The sequence below is a fragment of the Cinclus cinclus genome, chromosome 2, assembly GCF_963662255.1.
Source record: "Cinclus cinclus chromosome 2, bCinCin1.1, whole genome shotgun sequence".
In the NCBI taxonomy this organism is placed as follows: Eukaryota; Metazoa; Chordata; class Aves; order Passeriformes; family Cinclidae; genus Cinclus; species Cinclus cinclus.
Genome location: NC_085047.1, coordinates 50197880 through 50215878, shown reverse-complemented (window position 1 = coordinate 50215878; position 17999 = coordinate 50197880). Strand labels below are relative to the sequence as shown.

Genomic DNA, 17999 nt, shown 5'->3' with positions numbered 1-17999 from the left:
GGACAGGAGCATCACCCTCTGCTCTGTCTGCCACTCCTGTGAGTTTGGTGCTGTCTGCAAACTTGCTGAAGGTGAGCTCTGGCCCATCATCCAGATCATTAATGGAATGCTGTGCAATATTGATCCCTGGGGTACACTGTTAGTTACTGGCATCCAACTACATCATGCCACTTATCGCCACACTTTGGACACAATGGTTTGGCCACTTTTCAATCCACCTCACTGTCTGCTTATCCAACCAGACATCAACAGCTTCTCTGCAAGGCTCTCACGGGAGACAGTGTCAAAGGCCTCATTGAAGTCCAAGCAGACAACACCCACTGCCCTCCTCTCTACCAGGCCAATCACTTCACCATGGGAGTCTACCAAAATGTCAAACATGACTTCCCCTTGTTCGAGCCATACTGACTGACTGCTGGTGATTTCACTGTTTTTGAAGTGCCTGAAGATGGTTTCCAGGATTAGGTCATCCATCACCTTCCCAGGGATTGAGGTGAAGCTGACCAGCCTTTGGTTCCCCAGTCATCCTTCTTGCCCTTCTGGAAGATGGGGGTGATGTTGCTTTATTCCTATCCTTGGGCACTTCTCCTCATTTCCATGACTGATCAAAGCTGATGGAGATTGCAATGGATCTGCCATCTCTCTCAGCACCTGTGGATGTGTCCCACCAGGACCAATGGACTTATGTGTACATGTAGGTTGCTTAAGTATTCCCAGACTTGGCCCTCATCCATCTAGAGTATATCTTCCTCGCTGATTTGGTTTTTGTAACTTAGGTTTTCTGCCTTTATCACCTTATTACCTTTTATGTGGCTGCAATTTGACTAATAATTCATTTTATAGACTTTAGAGCTGAGGTGAGGCTGCGTGGGCAGTAGATTCAGAGGTCTTTCTCTCCACTCTGCTTTGAGAAGTCTCTTTCACCCAGTCTCATTTCTGTCAGTGTTCCCACTTTCATTAGCTCTTGCAAATCATTATCAAAAATCACTGTGGGGTGAATCCTGTCTTCTGTTCTTCAAGTCTCTGGTCACAACTACCCCTTTTGGTACTGTAATTATCAGAAGGAAAGATGTTGGATCCCTTGACCACCTTAATAACACGGCAATGCTAATTTTTGCCTTCCTCATCCTTGGCACATACTTTCAGAGCTTCCTCTTGCCAGCTGAGCTGTCTCGGACATCAGCTTTCAGGCTTCCATTTGCAACCGTCCCACCAACAGGCAGAACTTCAGCCACTACATTTTTCTGCTCATTCACTCTTTCCCCATCCCTCAGGAAAACAAACAGAAAGGGCCACAGAGAAAACAAAAAGCAAAGCAAAGGAAGGACCGTTTTTTCAGATTAAAAAAAGCAATCAGTCCCCAAAGCTGGCGATGAAAAAACCCCAACCCGCGCAGCCCCCCCGAAGGAGCGAGGAGGAACAAGAACACAAAAGAACAGGGAGCCCGCCCCAGGACCGCGGGACTCAGCCACGGCTCGACAAGACAGGCAGCTGCGCGTCTCTGTGGCGCAATCGGTTAGCGCGTTCGGCTGTTAACCGAAAGGTTGGTGGTTCGAGCCCACCCAGGGACGGGGCGCGATTCTTTTGTTGGAGCGCCCTGTGGTTTTTTTTGTTCCACTCTTTCCTGCGAGAGACGGCGGCTGTAACCTTTGTTCCGACGGGAACTGCTCGAGACCCGCTTTTGGCTCCAGGAGCTCGCTCCTCCTGGCCCGCCGAGAGGAACTTCACTCACAACATGTATTCACGCAGGGGCTCCAGCTGCTTGCTCCAATTGGCCAAGGGGGACTGCAGGAGAGCACTTATCCAACGGGAGTTTCCGTAGTGTAGTGGTTATCACGTTCGCCTAACACGCGAAAGGTCCCCGGTTCGAAACCGGGCGGAAACACCACTTTTCTTTCCTTTCTTTCTTTTTCCCTTCCCGTGTCACCGCGGCCGTGTTTCCTGCTTCTCCCTACTAACAGCGGTTGATGTGGGACACGTTTCCCGCCCGGGAGTGGGAGAGGGCGCGCGGCCGCCAGGCAAGGGTTGGGGGCTGCTCCAGCTCCGCTTCATTGCCATGCACAGACCCCTCGGAAAACGCATTTTCCCCTGGAAAGATCGCCCGGAGGAGGGGAAACGAGTCACAGCTGAAACAGTCTGAACGTCATCATAAAACTTGGGACAAAAACTACAACCACTTGCCGTGGGCATTACAGAAGCCCCTTTAGATAGTAACTTGCATTACAAGAGTAATAGAGACCCAGGTGGAAACACCCGGCCCATTGTACTTCCTTACACTCGTTTCCCAGCATTTCCTCTCCTCGGTGAGCCTGTGGCTGCACCGTGTTCTCCTGGGCTGTGCAACTTCAGCATCTCCCTCGCAAACAACCACACTGTGTGCACAGCAGTGTAAAACTTAAAACGCCTCAAACTCCATCAGCCTTGTTATCCCACTAACCTTCTCTATAGCTCTGCCTGCATGCTGTCTTAGATCCATACTTAGACTGGAAATTCTTCCACTCAGAGACCAAATCCTGGTGAACATCAAAGCACAGCACACACTTTTGAGCACAAGCTGCTCAAAAGGCAATGTGCTTTGCTCTGAGCATGAAGGGGCTCACATCAAGAGCAGCTGTTTAGCTTTGCAAAAGGAACACAGACAAGACAAAATGGCTCTTGCTGATATATTGTTAGGAAGGGAATAATTACTTAAAGCAAAAAGCAGCGATGGAAGAATAAATGGCAATAGTCAGCCATGAAAAACATTAGGATCAAAATCAGATTTGTAATCGGCACTACAATAAATTTCTAGAACAGTGCTCTAGCAGGTATACAGCTAGAAATCCATCCAGGCAGCTCTTTTGCAGATGTATTGGTTTATTGTAGGCAGGATGCAAGAAGGCAGCCCTGTTTTTCACCCTTTCCTGTGTTATAACAAGTGTTTGAATGTATCATCATTCAAGTAATAAGATCTGAATCACAGCACCATCTCTTCACAGCTGATTCCAAACTCTGAATACCATGATTATGCCTTTCCCCAATCAAAAGACACAGACTAGTAAGACTCTGCAGAGGGATCTGGACATGCTGGATTAAAGAGCTGAGGCCAATTGTGTGAGGTTCAACAAGGCCAAGTGCAGCGTCCTGCACTTGGGTCACAACAACCCCAGGCAGTGCTACAGGCTGGGGCAGAGTGGCTGGGAAGATGCCTGGTGGAAAAGGACCTGGGGGTGCTGGCAAACAGCAGCAGGATGTGAACCAGCTGTGCCCAGGTGGCCAAGAAGGCCATTGTCATCCTGTCCTGGATCAGCAGTGGTGTGGGCAGCAGGAGCAGGGCAGTGACCGTCCCCCTGTGCTGGGCACTGCTGAGGCCACAGCTCCAATCCTGTGCTCAGTTCTGGGCCCCTCACTGCAAGGAAGACATTGAGGGGCTGGAGCGTGTCCAGAGAAGGGCAACGGAGCTGGGGAAGGGTCTGGAACACAAGTCCTGTGAGGAGCAGCTGAGGGCGTTTAGCCTGGAGAAAAGGAGGCTCAAGAGGGGGACCTTACTGCTCTCTACAACTACTTGAAAAGAGAGTGTAGCCAGGTGGGGGGCAGGCCTTTTCTCTTAGGTAATAAGAGACAGGATGAGAGGAAATAGTTTCAGTTGGGCCACGGGAGGTTAGCTTAGATGTTAGGAGAAACCCCCTCTTGGAAAGGATGGTTAGGAATTGGAAGACACTGCCCATGGAAGTGGAGTCACCATCTCTGGAACTGTTCAAAAAAATGTCGACGTGGCATTTGGGGACATGGGGTAGTGGTGAAGATGGCAGTGCTCAAAGCCATTACGACTTTGGGAAATTTACCCTAGAACACTGATAAAACCTTCCTAACACAGTGGCCAGCTTCTAATCACTACCTGTACTTGCTTTATGCCCACCTAGTGTATTTCCAATTGACAGAAAACTACTACAATACTTTGTATTTTATTAATGGCAAATTAACAGCTCCATTAAAAATCTACTCTTAATATAAAACACCCAGTAACATTTCAAATGTCAACCAGTTTCTTTGGTCACGGGGTTTTCAACCAACCTCAGCTGAAATCTCACTTGCACAGGATTGGAGGCAGTAAGACATTTAAGGAAACAAGCAAATATGCACTGCATCATCTTTAGTTTTCTGTTTCAGAAAAAAAATGGCAGCCAGGAACATGCAGCACCAACAGATTTATTTTCATACCTACTTTAATCACAAGTGCTATGTGTTTGCTCTTGGAGCTTCTATATATACCTGCATCCACATTGAATCCCATGCAGCTGCAGACCCCAAACACTCCCAACTTGGCTTTGTGGAGGGGGTACCAGTGGTGACCAGAGATCCTTGCTTCTGTCTAGGTGTATCTGTACAGCAGGTGTGCCCCCACACCCTCCCTCCTCTGCCATGAACCTCATTATAAACCTCTCCAGCAGGGTCCACCAGGACCTCCTCATATTCTAGCAGGGTCTCTTCCTCCTGCTGCCCTGTGCATTCTGCACCACCAACCCTGGGCTCGCTGCTTTACTCACCCTGGGTCTGTGTCATGTCCCAAACCACTGGTGAAGGAGCTCCCATGTCACAGACCCAGGTCATTGCAACCCATTCATGGAATAAATCAAACTCATTTTGGTCAGCTTTTTTTTTGTTTGTTTTAATTAGGGAATCACAAACAGGCAAACATTTCACAAGCAGTACACCAGCCCTTAACATTCAGAATCCATTCATTTGTTTTGTATCATAGCATTACCAATTACAGTATTTAAAACAAAGAAAAAGCTCAAGTTCTTCACAATAACTTAAATTTCAAAAATTAAAACATTCACTGCCTGAAGTACCAGTTTGATAACAATGTACCCAACTGCAGAAATAAGATGACATGGTGAGTTCAGGGCCACTGATAGTTTTTCAAACACTTTTTTAACCTAGTTCAAACAATCCAAGACCATTAGAGTCTGTAGCTATGACTTATAATTACGTTCAACTGCATTTACTGGAAAAGTAAGACTGAGCATTTAATGTTTCGAACTTGGGATCTAAAACAATCAAAAAAAATAGGGAAGATATCTAAACATATCAAGACTTGCTGATAAAATCCTTCTTATTTCCAAGAACAAGAAAAACGTACAGCTAATCTAACTTGGCATATAATACCATAATCTTTGTGTCTATGCATTTAAAAAAGACTCCAGTCTAGCAAAATGAAATCTGTACAAATCCAAAAACATTAAGTGTGAATCCCCCTGCTTACTCACTGCTGTCTTGCCATATTTTTCCATTACTTTCTTCTTACTGACCTTTGCCTCTCCTTGGCATCTCACATATGGTCAAGGGTGCACTGCCTGAGTAATGAAAAACTCCAAGTGACAAATAACAGGCATTAACTTACAGTTAAATAATTTCTAAGAAATATTTATTTTATTAAATATTTTTGCAGATATGAAAAACTAACAGGTACATCTGATATTCCTTCTTAGTGATGCAAACTCTGGACTGAATCTTACTAATTCTACTTTTAAAAAAAAATGGCTCAGAAGATATTCTACCAAGTTATATTTGCAGTTGCTCAGGATGAAAACTCACTAGGTGCTGTAACTTTAAATAGAAAAATTTCTACCGTATATCCACCTTTTCTTGGATCCAAGGGGTGTATATATCAGCATGAGCTTGCAGAACAGTAATTCTGTAAGGAATTGAATGCCAGCCTAAAGTTTATGTTACAAATGATCTTCAAATAAGAGGACCCAAAATTCCCAAATTACAGAAGGTAAATTTTTTTAAAATGTTAGATAAAATAACTTCAGGAGTTGAGTGGAAAATCACCACTACAAAAATATTATTTCTTGCACCATTACATCATCAAGACTACAAAACTCAAATTCACTACAGTATGGAAGTTTTCCTATTAAAAGCAGCAAAAATTAAGACTCATAGGAGCTTTTAATTAAAAATAATATCTGACAGCTAAAATAACTGCATCTCAGAAAAAATAAAATTCATTAAACCCTGATTTGCTTGTTACAATAAAATATTAAGAAAAAAATCCCTCAAATGTACATTGTTCAAGTACAGTCAGTGTGCAATTAAACTAGTTATAAAATATAATTTAGTAGTGCTTTGTTTCAAAATATACATAATACTGAAAAATACTTAAACCCAAGAAACTGAGTATTTACCAAGCTTCAAACAGAGTTTCATCAAAATGAGGTAAATCTATGTCACCTGCCACTGAGCTTGGTGCTGAAATGGAGAACAGATCTTCAAGGATATCATCTCTCGTAGGACTTTCAAAAGAAAGTTTTTTCACACTGTGTTTGTTTATTGCATCAGGCTCAGAATTAGTGTCTTTTACAGGACTGTAGCAATTGTGGTCCTTGCTTGTCAGTACTGCCTGTGGCACACTGGTGCTCTCATGGGGCACGGTCGTTGCCACACTGCTGTGCACCATCTCCATGTACATACACTCATCTTCGCTCTTTGGAGCCTCCAAGGAAGTGACAGTTGAAGTAGGGGACAGTAATTCCGCCAGTATTTCATCAGTGTTATCAGGGACAGTGCAGCCTGGCACAGCATTTGCATTAAATCCAGATTCATTACCTGGGACATCCATCTGATACTGCAGTTCCCTAAAAAAGCTCTGCAATAACTCGCTGTCGTTTTTAGATTCAGTCAGCGATGGGGTGCTTATGTCACCACTCACAAGTTTTTCCTGTTTCATCTGTTCCACTGCTAATCTATCCAGTGAAGCCAACTTCTTCTTTTTAGCATTAAGTTTTTTTAACAATTTTAGGCGAAGCCTTTTTGTTTTGTCACTGTCTGACTCTTCTGCCTTACCACAGTTATAGCCAGGCAAAGAAGGGAACTGAGTCACTTTACCTGAGGTACCCAACGTACTTTCTGACTTATTCCAAGCTGGACCTACAACACTGGTGTGATTTGCTGCTGGAAGACTACTGCTTTGAGAAAATCCATTGAAATTTGATGAAGGATGAGTATTATTGCTCTGAGGAGCCAGCAACTTTGGGGTCTTAGCTGTTTTCTTTGTACCTCTGCTTTGAAATCCACCAAAGTTACTTGCACCCTTAATTGGCAGCCGAACTTCACTTATTTTTTGCACTGAGGGAGTTTTGCAACTTCTCTCATTCTCAAGAGCTGAGGCACTTGAAGGCAAAAAAGGAGTATTCTTGCTTAATAATTTCTTTATCCAGCCTCCAACAAATCCTCCTTTTTGGTATTTGTGTGAGGGCTGAACTGAATTACTGGCACCAGAAGAACTTGCAGCTTGAGAATTAACTTCAGTTTTGCTTGCATCTCTCAAGTCAGGTGATTTTTGTGTAGTATTCTCTACTGCTAACAGCTTCTTGTTTAGCAGTAGTTCAGAATTTAATCCATGTTCTCTGTTAGCTAAATTAGTTCTGTCATTTAATTGAGAAAGCGATGAGTCAGATGAATCAGGGTCATGTTTTTTGGGCACAGGAGGAGTAATATTTACAGGGTTCAACTCTTCTAGAGGTAAGCAAATACTAGAATTTTCATATAACATGGATTTATTGTTCAGAGCTAGACTAGTTCCAGCAAACTCTCCTGCATATGGAGTGCTAAGTGAAAAAGCTGGTTCCTGCTGTTGTGGTGTGCCCCATCCATCAAGAAGGTTATTTCCCACCATCCGTCCGTTAGGCAGCAATTTATCTTCCGAGTCAACTAGAACTTCTTCAAGCATCAGTGTTACAAGATCACCATCTGCCAGGTTTTCTAAGCCATGATGAACAATACTTTCCTCCTCAGCTACTTGCTGCTTTTTCTTCTCTGGAGCCCTCACAGAATCCTCTTTGTGGTGTTCTGCAGGTGTTTTGCAGACTGTGCTATCAAAACCACAATGCAACACTGTGGAATCTGAATGTACATTATTAAGAGAAAAAACTTCACTATTTTTACTTTCGAACTGTGAATTCAGTTCTTCTGGCACACGAGATGCTTTCTTTTCCCAGATAACAATACGAATCTCTGAAGCAGGAACTTCAAATATTTTATGTCTCTTGCAGTATGGACCCTTTAAATCATCACATTCAAGCCAAGTTCCTGAAAAATAGAAACCAGTGCAGAGACTCAGAGACTTTTAAAATTTGTCACTATCCTCACACTTGTCAAGTATTTTTATTAACCCATTCCCCTGACAAGCAGAAAATAGAGGTTTTTCTTCCTCCAGAGAAAACTGTGAGACTTCTACTGTAAAGAGATCAAATACAAGAAGAACTTGCAGCATTATTACAGGTCAGAGTAGGTGAACCATAAAACAAAGCTAGCTAAGGGGTTTTTTTGGCTGAAAAATCTTGTCTGAAAATACCCTCACAAGTCTTAGTTAAGAACCACCTCTCAAATTAATTTTCTCTGTAGACCTTTTCACTGCCTGGGTAGGAAGCACAGGGGCTAAAAAGAAACTTCGCATTTTAATACCCTTGTCTCATTATTTGCAAACTGTTCATAGATCATGAAAGAATATTTTACAGCTTCAAGAATTTTAATAGAGATATGTATGACATATAGGAGGTTCTTAACCAGGCATTTCTCAGCTGTTTCCTCTTCCCTTTTCTTTTTCATTTCTGGCAGTATTGTCACACCTCATAAGACTGCACCCCATGCTCTCTAAAGAGGCATAACTATCAAACCTTTTCACCTTCTCTGATTATGGATCTTCTATCAGTGGTAGAACCATCTTACCATTAGTAATGTTTCTAACATGGATTTGTGCCTCCCACCCCTGAAGTGCCATAAAGTTCAGATATAAAAAGCAACTTCATTAACTGCTCATAGTACCATAGGTTACCTTGCTTCCAGCCAAGAATGGGTGAATCACTGGTTTAAAAATAAACAATACTATTTGTTCCACAGTCATGGTCAGACTGGATTTTTTAACTTTTATGAAGCTATGAAGGAAAAAAAAAATCTCTATAGCCAAATTATTTTTCCAGTAAATGCACTTTAAGACAGCACAGTGCAGTTAAACCAACCCAAAACCTTCACTCTGAGAAACAAGTCCCCCCAGTTATTTGCAACATTTTAATATGAAGCTTAGAATACAGACAAAAGAAATCTCTGTTGTTATGTATCAATGGTTGAGACTACTGCTGTAACCCATAAAATATTTCATGTAGACTCATGAAATGTAGACTCATCAGTGCCTATAAGTATTTGGAGGGAGGTGTCAGAGGACAGACCCAGGCTCTGCTCAGCAGTGCTGAGCTATAGGACAAGAGGCAACGGGCAGAGACTGACATACAGAAAGTTCCACCTGAACATGAGGAAGAACTTCTTTACTGTGCAGTGACCACACACTGGAACAGAATGCCCAGAGAGGTTGCAGAATTTCTTCACAGGAAATATTCAAGGACCATTTGGATGCCATCCAGTGCCATGAGCTCTGGGATGACCCTGCTTGAGCAGGGAAGTTGGATGATCCCCTGTAGTCCCGTCCAACCTGACCCATTCTGTGATTCTTACCATCAGGATTCAAAGACCAGCTTATGAAGTGCTTCTTATCTGTTTGGTACTGAACAACAGATGTTATTTGGTAGGTGTCTTGCTCAAATTTAAACGAATATTTCTCCAGGTTGTTATGTGGCAAGCCTTCCACAAAATGTAACATTAATATTGAGGGTACTCTGACAAAGAAACAACAAAGAACCAGTTTATTACAACAAAACAGTGGCAAAAGCTCCTAATGAAAAAGTAAGACATCTGTAATAGTATGTGGTTCTGCCCTTACTATTCTACTTCCTCACAGACTCTTCCTCATACTCACAAAGGGGAAAGACTACCCCAACTGGATATTCCATTTAATTATAGATTAGGGGGAAAAAAAACAACAACAAAGAAAGGATTCAGGGAGTGGGGAAAAGCTGACAAAAACCACTGCTGTGCCATAAACACAGTAGCAAGGGACATTGCTCCCAAGTCAAGTAAGTAAACAAATGATCAAACAACTTTTATCCATAGCAGGGACTGTTGAAAAGGCTGACACTGGATATCATTTGTCTGTATTTACTACTCGATAGTTAAGTATTTATGACCTAGCTCAAACACATGTGCTGGTCAGCATGTTAAACACTTCTCTGCTTCACGATTAGTAAACACTATTCGCTATTTCATCTTTTAAGAATGATCTAAAATCTTTAAAAGCGAGTACTGATCAGAGTTTAAGGTTCAGAATCTCTGCAAACCCACAATAATAGTTTGGTTTCAGAAGTCATAGGTTCAATAAATGAAGTATCAGAACTTTATGTATGTTACTTTCAAGTCAATATATTCAAACTCACTTTTCCAGGATCATCTGTCGTCTTTGAGACGTACTACCACAAATAATACATGGTCCAATATGAACAGCGTTAAGAGGATGCCAGTCAGGGATTACATTTGTAAATGTTGTTAGTGTTTTCTTCAATCTGGACACACACACATTAAAAGAGCAAGCCAAGTTGGTAATCAGAAAACAATAAATATACATACTTCACCAGGTAACAAGTCATAAAAACATTATAGCAAACTCAGATACTATTCATGTTCATGCCATTTGTGTGGAATTCACTGTCACAGCATCACATCTAAGTCAGCCCTGAATTCAGTTTTGCCAAACAGCATCAGTCACAACTTGTTTTCAGCATCCCCGTGGCCTTCAGTTTCACATCATTTGCTTTTGTTCCCTTTTACTGTTATCTCTGTTTCCTTTCCAACATAAGACAGAGCTTTCACCAGGATTTGCCTTATTTAATAGCTAATACAGAATCTCAAGAAGAGAAGAAAGCAGCAACAAATTACCTGAGAATCCATATTATACAAGGTCTTGTTTTTAAAAGCCAGTACATTCATAGCAGAGATTATGCAGAGGTTACGTTGTATGAAAATACCATGTACGGGATATTAAAGTGAAGTAAAATAGTTTATTCATTCATTAGCCACAGAAAGGACCTCCTCTATATTCAACCAAAACTACACTTTTCAACTTTTGAAAAAGCACAGAATGTAGCAAAGGCTCTTGAAGACATCCTATTAATCAGGACTTTCCAGAGTAACAGACAGAATTAATCTCATTTCACTTGGGGATCTAGAATTTTATTATATAAACCTAAGATAGTGGAGAGAAACAGATGTTTTTTTCAAATAAAATGAACTGTCTTCTGAAGGTGTCTCTCTTTTCCTGCTGATTCTAAAAGAAGCCTAAATTATGAGCTTGTACCTGCGGCTACACAGAACTAAATCAATTCTCAAGAAATTACTCCCCTGCAGCACTATTTTAAAACAGATACACTATGTTAGACAATCTCTGATTCTTTGTAACCCAAGTGAATATTCCAGGCATTTCTCAATAGCAGAAGTGTAATAGGCATCCATTCTTTAAAACCACAACAATTTGTATAATCTCAGCAAAACATCAGTGAGCATGTCCAGAGACTCAAGATGGTTACCTATTGTTTCTCTCTTAATTAATTGATAAAATGGTTGCTTAAGACATGGAATAGCAGTAAACTATTTGCAAATGAAAAAACAGACCATGTAAAACTTCAACAACAAGCTTAAACCTAGAAATCTGAAGAAAACCAACTATTATATACAGATTTAAATAAGTAAATTAGAACAGCTATATAGAAGCTACTTATATAAAAATCTCACCGGTCCTGGTATTTGTGGTGACAATGTATACATTCAAACTTCCATGAAAAGGAATGCAAGAATAGGTTCTCAGCTTGTTGATCCACTTTTAAGAGTTGCTGAAGTGCAAACACTGGATTCTCCACATTACCTTCAAAGATGGGGCAGAAAAAAATGGTTACTAAATATCAGAAATCACCTTTAAGTACCTCAAAAAGAAGAAGATAAGCTTATTACTATGATTTAATTTCAGTTATTATTTCAAGGCTCTATTTGTAATTCTCACAGCAAAAGCAGTGATCCATATTATTATGTTATCAGTGACAATGTCATGACTACAGTACAATTACAGAGATTATCTGCCCTCTAAAAATCAAAATGAGCAAAGGATAAACCAGCTGATCATACTGTAAAGTATGTGCAAGTCACCAACAGAAACAAATGTATTTCCAAACTTTCTTGTAAGCATACATAAACATATACTTCTGTGTATGACATAAAACGCTTTACATCTAGGGTTTCCTGAAAGTAATTACTGAAATGCTGCACTAATTACTTACCCAATTCACACCTCAGCTGAGGTTGGAGTTCTGTAAACATTTCATTTCTGATTTCATTGAGCTGAGCTTCTGCTTTTGGAAGAACTTCTAAATAAAAAAAAAAAAAAATTCCACACGTCTTCATGTAGTCATGTAACATGCCCCACACCTTTCCACACACACATGTGCCCCTAACATGCACTCCCTCTCTGCAAACCAGTGGCTTTCATAGTGACCCATACTTGCCTAAGACTTGTTGGTAGAACAGCCAATTCTTGGTATTAATCGATTTGAATATTAGAGAAAAATTTACACAAGTTACTCACAGTTTGCTGCAGTCTGCTGACTAAAAACTACTTGCTCTGACTTAAATTATGACTAAGAGCCTGCACTAACAGCTTTGTAGCAAAAATTTTTAAGGACAGTGTGACCACACATTACAAATCCTGAAGATTCAGAGATTGAAAGAAAATTCTAAAACTTAAGCATTAAGACCAAAAGCACAAAAATTTGCTTACATGCTTTCTAAGGTTATACAATTCAAATAATAAAACATGCATTGTCTCAGATTAAATACCAATTTCCTAAGTGAGCCTTTAAAACAATAAAAATAATTTTAAATTTTAAAATAACTTTTTACTTTATATATCTTAGTATTTTAATTTTGCATGTGGTTTAAACACAAATACATTCTTTAAGCACAAGCAAGAACATTACTTTTACTACACAATCATGATCATAACCTGCAGAAATTAAAGAAAATATACAGAATAGCTGCTGAAACTGCTTATTACATATGAACTGTGTATAGAAAAAAAGAAATTAAGTTTCTCATGGCTATATTGCTTTTGATTGCTTTTAAAAGCAGCTGTATGCAAAAGATACTATAAAATTATACAGGAGAGCAGAATGAATTCTACACCTATTCTCCAAAAAAATACTCTTCATCCAATCCGCTCTCCACTATTACCCAAATAAACTAATTTGTTTTGCAGCAATTGAAATGAAAAGGTTTAAGTTCTTTCAAACCAACACCGTATTCCAACACTTAACATTCCCATTTAAGGGTTACTGCACACCAGAGCTCCTTTGCAAACATAGCCCAGCAAAGAAAAACATCTCTGACAGGTTTTAGGATGGCAGAGGGCTTCCCAGTTAACAGCTGAGCACCTAAACTCAAGCAGCCTGATTTCTTGGCAAGCACAGTAGATTAACTAGTTCTGAATATTTTGGGTTTTTCTCCCTGCTTTGTAACATGAATTAAACTATTTTTGATACACATTCTATTTTCCAGGAAAGATAGGATCTTATTCAAAAGTTACCTAGGACTGTTCCAGTCCAACAGAATGTCCACTGAAATTCAGGAGAGGTACTGGCTAACCAGAGAGCTTTTTTCTTTCAATAACAGATAATACCTTAGAAGCTTAGACTTATGACACCAATGGTCCAGTTCAAGAAAAATTAAAACCCCACGATCTTAGTTTAGGTGTCTGAAAACAGAATCCACAGATAAGAAAATGACTAAAGGACCCACCAGTAGAATACAGTGACACATCCTCCTCAGTTACAGTCCTCCAACGTGTTAAGTTGAGCTGACCTGTTAACTTGAGTACTCATTAACCCCTTCCAGACCATATGATCCAGGTTAACGTGTTTGACTGCTTCTGACTGAAGCAGGTTAGGAAACACTGTCATCTACAGCAGCTTGCAGACCTCAGGGGAACCATTCCTTCAACGAGCACAGCTGGAGCCAGAAAAGAACTTGCATTCCCATCTTAACTGTTTTTGGTGTGACAAGGCAACTGCCCATTTACACAAGGATATAAACCACAAGAGAAATTGTTTTGAAGATCAAGATTAGAACAGTATCCTAACATGTTAACCAACAGAGGGGAAAGAAACAAAGTGAGGGTGAACTACATAAATAATTCATAATATCTTTATGTTGGATATGACAAAAAAATTTGAGAGATGCTTGCTGTTTGATGCCTTCAAAGACTGCATGTTTGCCCCAAGAAAAACAATTTCAGATGTTACCAGGATTTTACTAGATAAAGCACAATACTCTGCAAATTCATGGTAATAGCTGTATCTTGAAATAGAACGGAGGCCTATATAAGTGCACTGTACTAAATTCCACATCTTTGTAGAAAATCACTCTGACTATGAGAAAACAGCAGCTATATTTACTCACCTTTTACTTTACTCCTTTTACAGGTATTCAGAAGAATAGATGCTTGATTATACTTTGTTAAGAGCTTCTGGAGTAAACATTTTCCATCGTTATATTCTTCTGCTACAGCAGATTTTAATGTTTCCAAGTGTACCAGTGCTGACAAAATACAGTCTAACCAACAAAGATTACGTATGTTTCTCCACTGAAGACACAAATCTCTGTTACTAGTGGAGCCTTTATCCTCTCTGAGTGAAATTTCAGATGCTGTTGATAAAACTTCTGAATTAGGCAATAGTTGTGTTTTGAGACTAGAAGTCTTTGGTGGACTTTCTTGGTAGCTGCTGGTCTTGGTGGTTGTTTCAAAATCCACCTTCGGCATGCAGGACCCCGCCTGGCTGCCAGGGTTTTGCTGATCATTTCGTAGTACATCATGTAGGCTTGCCTTGGGAATACACAAACTATTCTGGTAGCCTTTCACAATGGAGTCTGCATTAATGGTGTGCTCAACACTGAGCACATTGTTAGTTCTTGCTTTTTTTGGATCTGATTCAACAGCAGAAAAGTCACTGCTATCACCCAATTTCCTTTTTGTGTGAGTAGATGGAACTTGATGATTTTCTGAACCAGCAGAAGTAATTATGCTGTTCAATGGTTTATAACCAAGTGGGTAGATACACTAAGGAAAGAAAGATTACAGTGAAATCTACAAAGCAAATCCAGATGAACAAGAGCTAAACAATGTACAAAACACACTTCTAAAATGCAGTTGAATCACAGAATCATAAAATGGTTTGGACTGGAAAGGACCTTAGAGACCCTTCAGTTCCAAACCCCCTGCAATGGGCAGGGACACCTTCTAGTGGGCCAACTTGCTTAGACCTCCATCTAACCCAGCCACAGGGACTTCTGTAGAGTGATATTTTAATTAAATCAGTACATATACTGAACATAGGTATGACAGGAATGATGTGTTATCCCACCACTATCTTACAAGCAAATGTGAAATAAATATATCAGCAGTAACACTTCAACACAACTATTGCAGTAAACTCTTCCAGCCTCTACAAAGAACCTAATTTTGCTAAGGAGAGTCCTCTTGACTTATTCTGCTACATCCATTCCTTTAGGGTACAGATTTGACATTATCATTTCATGCCTGACACTACTGGTGCCCAAACTGGCAGAGTATCTTTCAGGCTAGCTCAATGAACAGGTGGCAACCAGAATACAGACAAATTCCAATTACCAATCTCTAGAACTATATTATACTTAGCTAAAGGCAGGAAAAATGGGAAAAACAACTCTGAGACCCATATCTAGTCCAGTTTCTACTAATTTAAGGCCATTTACTGTTTGGAATTGCTATACCCTCCCCACATGCATGGAGCAGTGAAGAGAGACGTACAAAATCACAACTCAAATATTAAGCAGCACAGAAATCCAGCTACAGTTACAAGTAAAAAGAAGAAAAAAAGGAATAAAAACATTGTATTTAGAATTATAAACCAATTTGCATTACCCACACTCAAAGGAGGGATAATGGGAGACTCAGATCTGCTAGAGTTGTGCACTAGTTACACGGATCACCAAATATTCACCTACTCCGACTTGTTAGAAAATTTATTTAGTACCACTGTCGATCCCTTGTTACATGAGTCTTCTTTATTTCATTTTAATCTACTCTTTTTAATCCTTTAGGGTAGCTACCTATGCCTAAACACTGCATATACCCAGGTTAGTTCTGTTTTTCCCTATTTGCAAGCAAATATCCTGCAGCATACAGACATAGAGGGGTCCTATTTCAACAGTCTGCTTACCACCAACAAAATCATGGACTTAGAGGGGAGTAACTGCTGAAGCTAAAGGCCTCTTCAGGTCCAAATAAAACTCTATTAGTGTAATACCTGAGGATTTTCACAAAGGAAAATGGACTCTTGAAAATTAAGGCGGTAAGTCCGTAAACCTTGGATCTGACCCTTCTCTCTGCAGACTGGACAATACTCATGTGCAGTTGTTTCCACAGGATTACAGTTCTAAAATAAAAACAAACCAAGAAAGATAAAGCAGCATAAATTTATGTATTTCATACATTATCCCAAGGTAAGACATACTTATCAAGGTACAAAATTATTGTTCAACTTCTAAATATAAGACAATACAATATAAAAAAGCAAATGACATTGGTTTCTTTTTTATTATTTTTAATATATTTGTCTGGTAGCATGTTTTAAATAAATTTATACTTTTATTTAAATATTCAAGTAAGATGTCTTTAACAACACAATTATGCACATCTTATTCTACTTGAACCAAACCACAGGACCCTTATTGCCAGGGAACACAAGCTCAGATCTTTGAAAGATGAATCAGTTTTCATAGGAATGCAAACAGTTGTAAAAATAGTGCCAGTAAAAAACCATAGGCACATATTTACTTAGAATAATCTTTCGCCATTGTTATAGATTTCCGTGGAAAATAATTTTGAGATTTATTTTTTTAAATTAAGACCAATTAAAAATCTCTCAAAACAGAGAAAAATATGAACTTTGCACATATGTAAAACAAGTTTCAACTGACTTTTCCCAAATACCCCACCATGTGGAGTGTCGATTTCCCTATACCAGTCCCTTCTCCAATCACTTGCAAACCATTTGTAGTCTTCTGGGTATCCATCATTCTGAGCCACTGGCTAATTTATGTCACTTGTAACAATGTCATGACCACTAAGGATTGTTCAAAGACTCCTGAAAAATAAGAAGTGAATAAAACAATTAAAGAATAATTAGGCTGAAGTTTGGAAAAAAAACCCCAACAATGCAGCTTGCATAATTTGTGGAAATTAATTCAGAAGAGTATTTCCTAAACTGAAATTACTTTTTTTTCTGTTCTAGTGCAGACTGTGAACTCAAAACTTTAAATTAAGAACTACAGGGACCCACTCCTGCTCCTGTTGACTTGAAACTAACTAGAATAGATATATATCTCTTCAAGATGCATGAGAAGTTGTTGAATTGCAAAGTCATCAAGGTAGTACCTTTCCTTCAGCCACAACTGTTCCCTTCTTATTACTTCACTGAAAAACATTATCTCCCACACCATGACATCCTTTCAACCCTATTATACAGTATAACAACTCCCTACAAAAAAATAATTTCTCCAGGCATTCTTGAGACCAGTGTAAATACTAGTTCAACCTAAACCTACTTATAATATTTGGCAAGAAGAGGCCCTGCAGAACTGCATGGAATGCTAAAAACCAACAGAGCCTGAATTAAAAACGCACAACAGAAAAACACAACCACTCAGATTTCAAATCAGACCCCCATGACAACTTAAGAATGGGTCAAAATGAGATTATATCCTATTGATACTTTCAGTGTGTTCAGCAGCACTTTTCAGAATTATCCAGCTGCTGCATGTAGACAGTATTCCCTGACTGATGAAACTAGTGGTTGTCATAGAAGGCAAGAACATAAAAATATCAATCCTTATTATGCCTTAGAGCACATTTAGCTTTCAAAGTAATGTTGTAGGGTGCACAAGAAACAGCATGGTCCAGGGCTCATGCAAGGTGAAAATTAATTAATTAGCTCAAGGCACACAAGCTTGCTGGAGTATAAAAACAAGCACCCCAACTTTTCACACAG

General features: G+C 39.7%; 1 protein-coding gene and 2 non-coding genes across 3 annotated transcripts; 2 read left to right on the top strand and 1 right to left on the bottom strand.

Annotated features, from left to right (window-relative positions):
- Positions 1 to 1497: 1497 nt before the first annotated feature.
- Positions 1498 to 1571, top strand: TRNAN-GUU (transfer RNA asparagine (anticodon GUU)). Its single transcript has one exon. It is a non-coding gene; the product is annotated as a tRNA-Asn (tRNA).
- Positions 1572 to 1812: 241 nt separating this feature from the next.
- Positions 1813 to 1885, top strand: TRNAV-AAC (transfer RNA valine (anticodon AAC)). The gene has a single exon. It is a non-coding gene; the product is annotated as a tRNA-Val (tRNA).
- Positions 1886 to 4660: 2775 nt separating this feature from the next.
- Positions 4661 to 17681, bottom strand: USPL1 (ubiquitin specific peptidase like 1). The gene is made up of 8 exons (XM_062487637.1): positions 16930 to 17681; positions 16257 to 16385; positions 14371 to 15028; positions 12198 to 12284; positions 11659 to 11788; positions 10308 to 10433; positions 9493 to 9653; positions 4661 to 8073 (listed from the first exon to the last, which is right to left on the bottom strand). Exons 1-8 carry the CDS (start codon positions 17026 to 17028, stop codon positions 6167 to 6169), a joined length of 3297 nt encoding a protein of 1098 aa, XP_062343621.1. The 5' UTR covers positions 17029 to 17681; the 3' UTR covers positions 4661 to 6166.
- Positions 17682 to 17999: the final 318 nt, after the last annotated feature.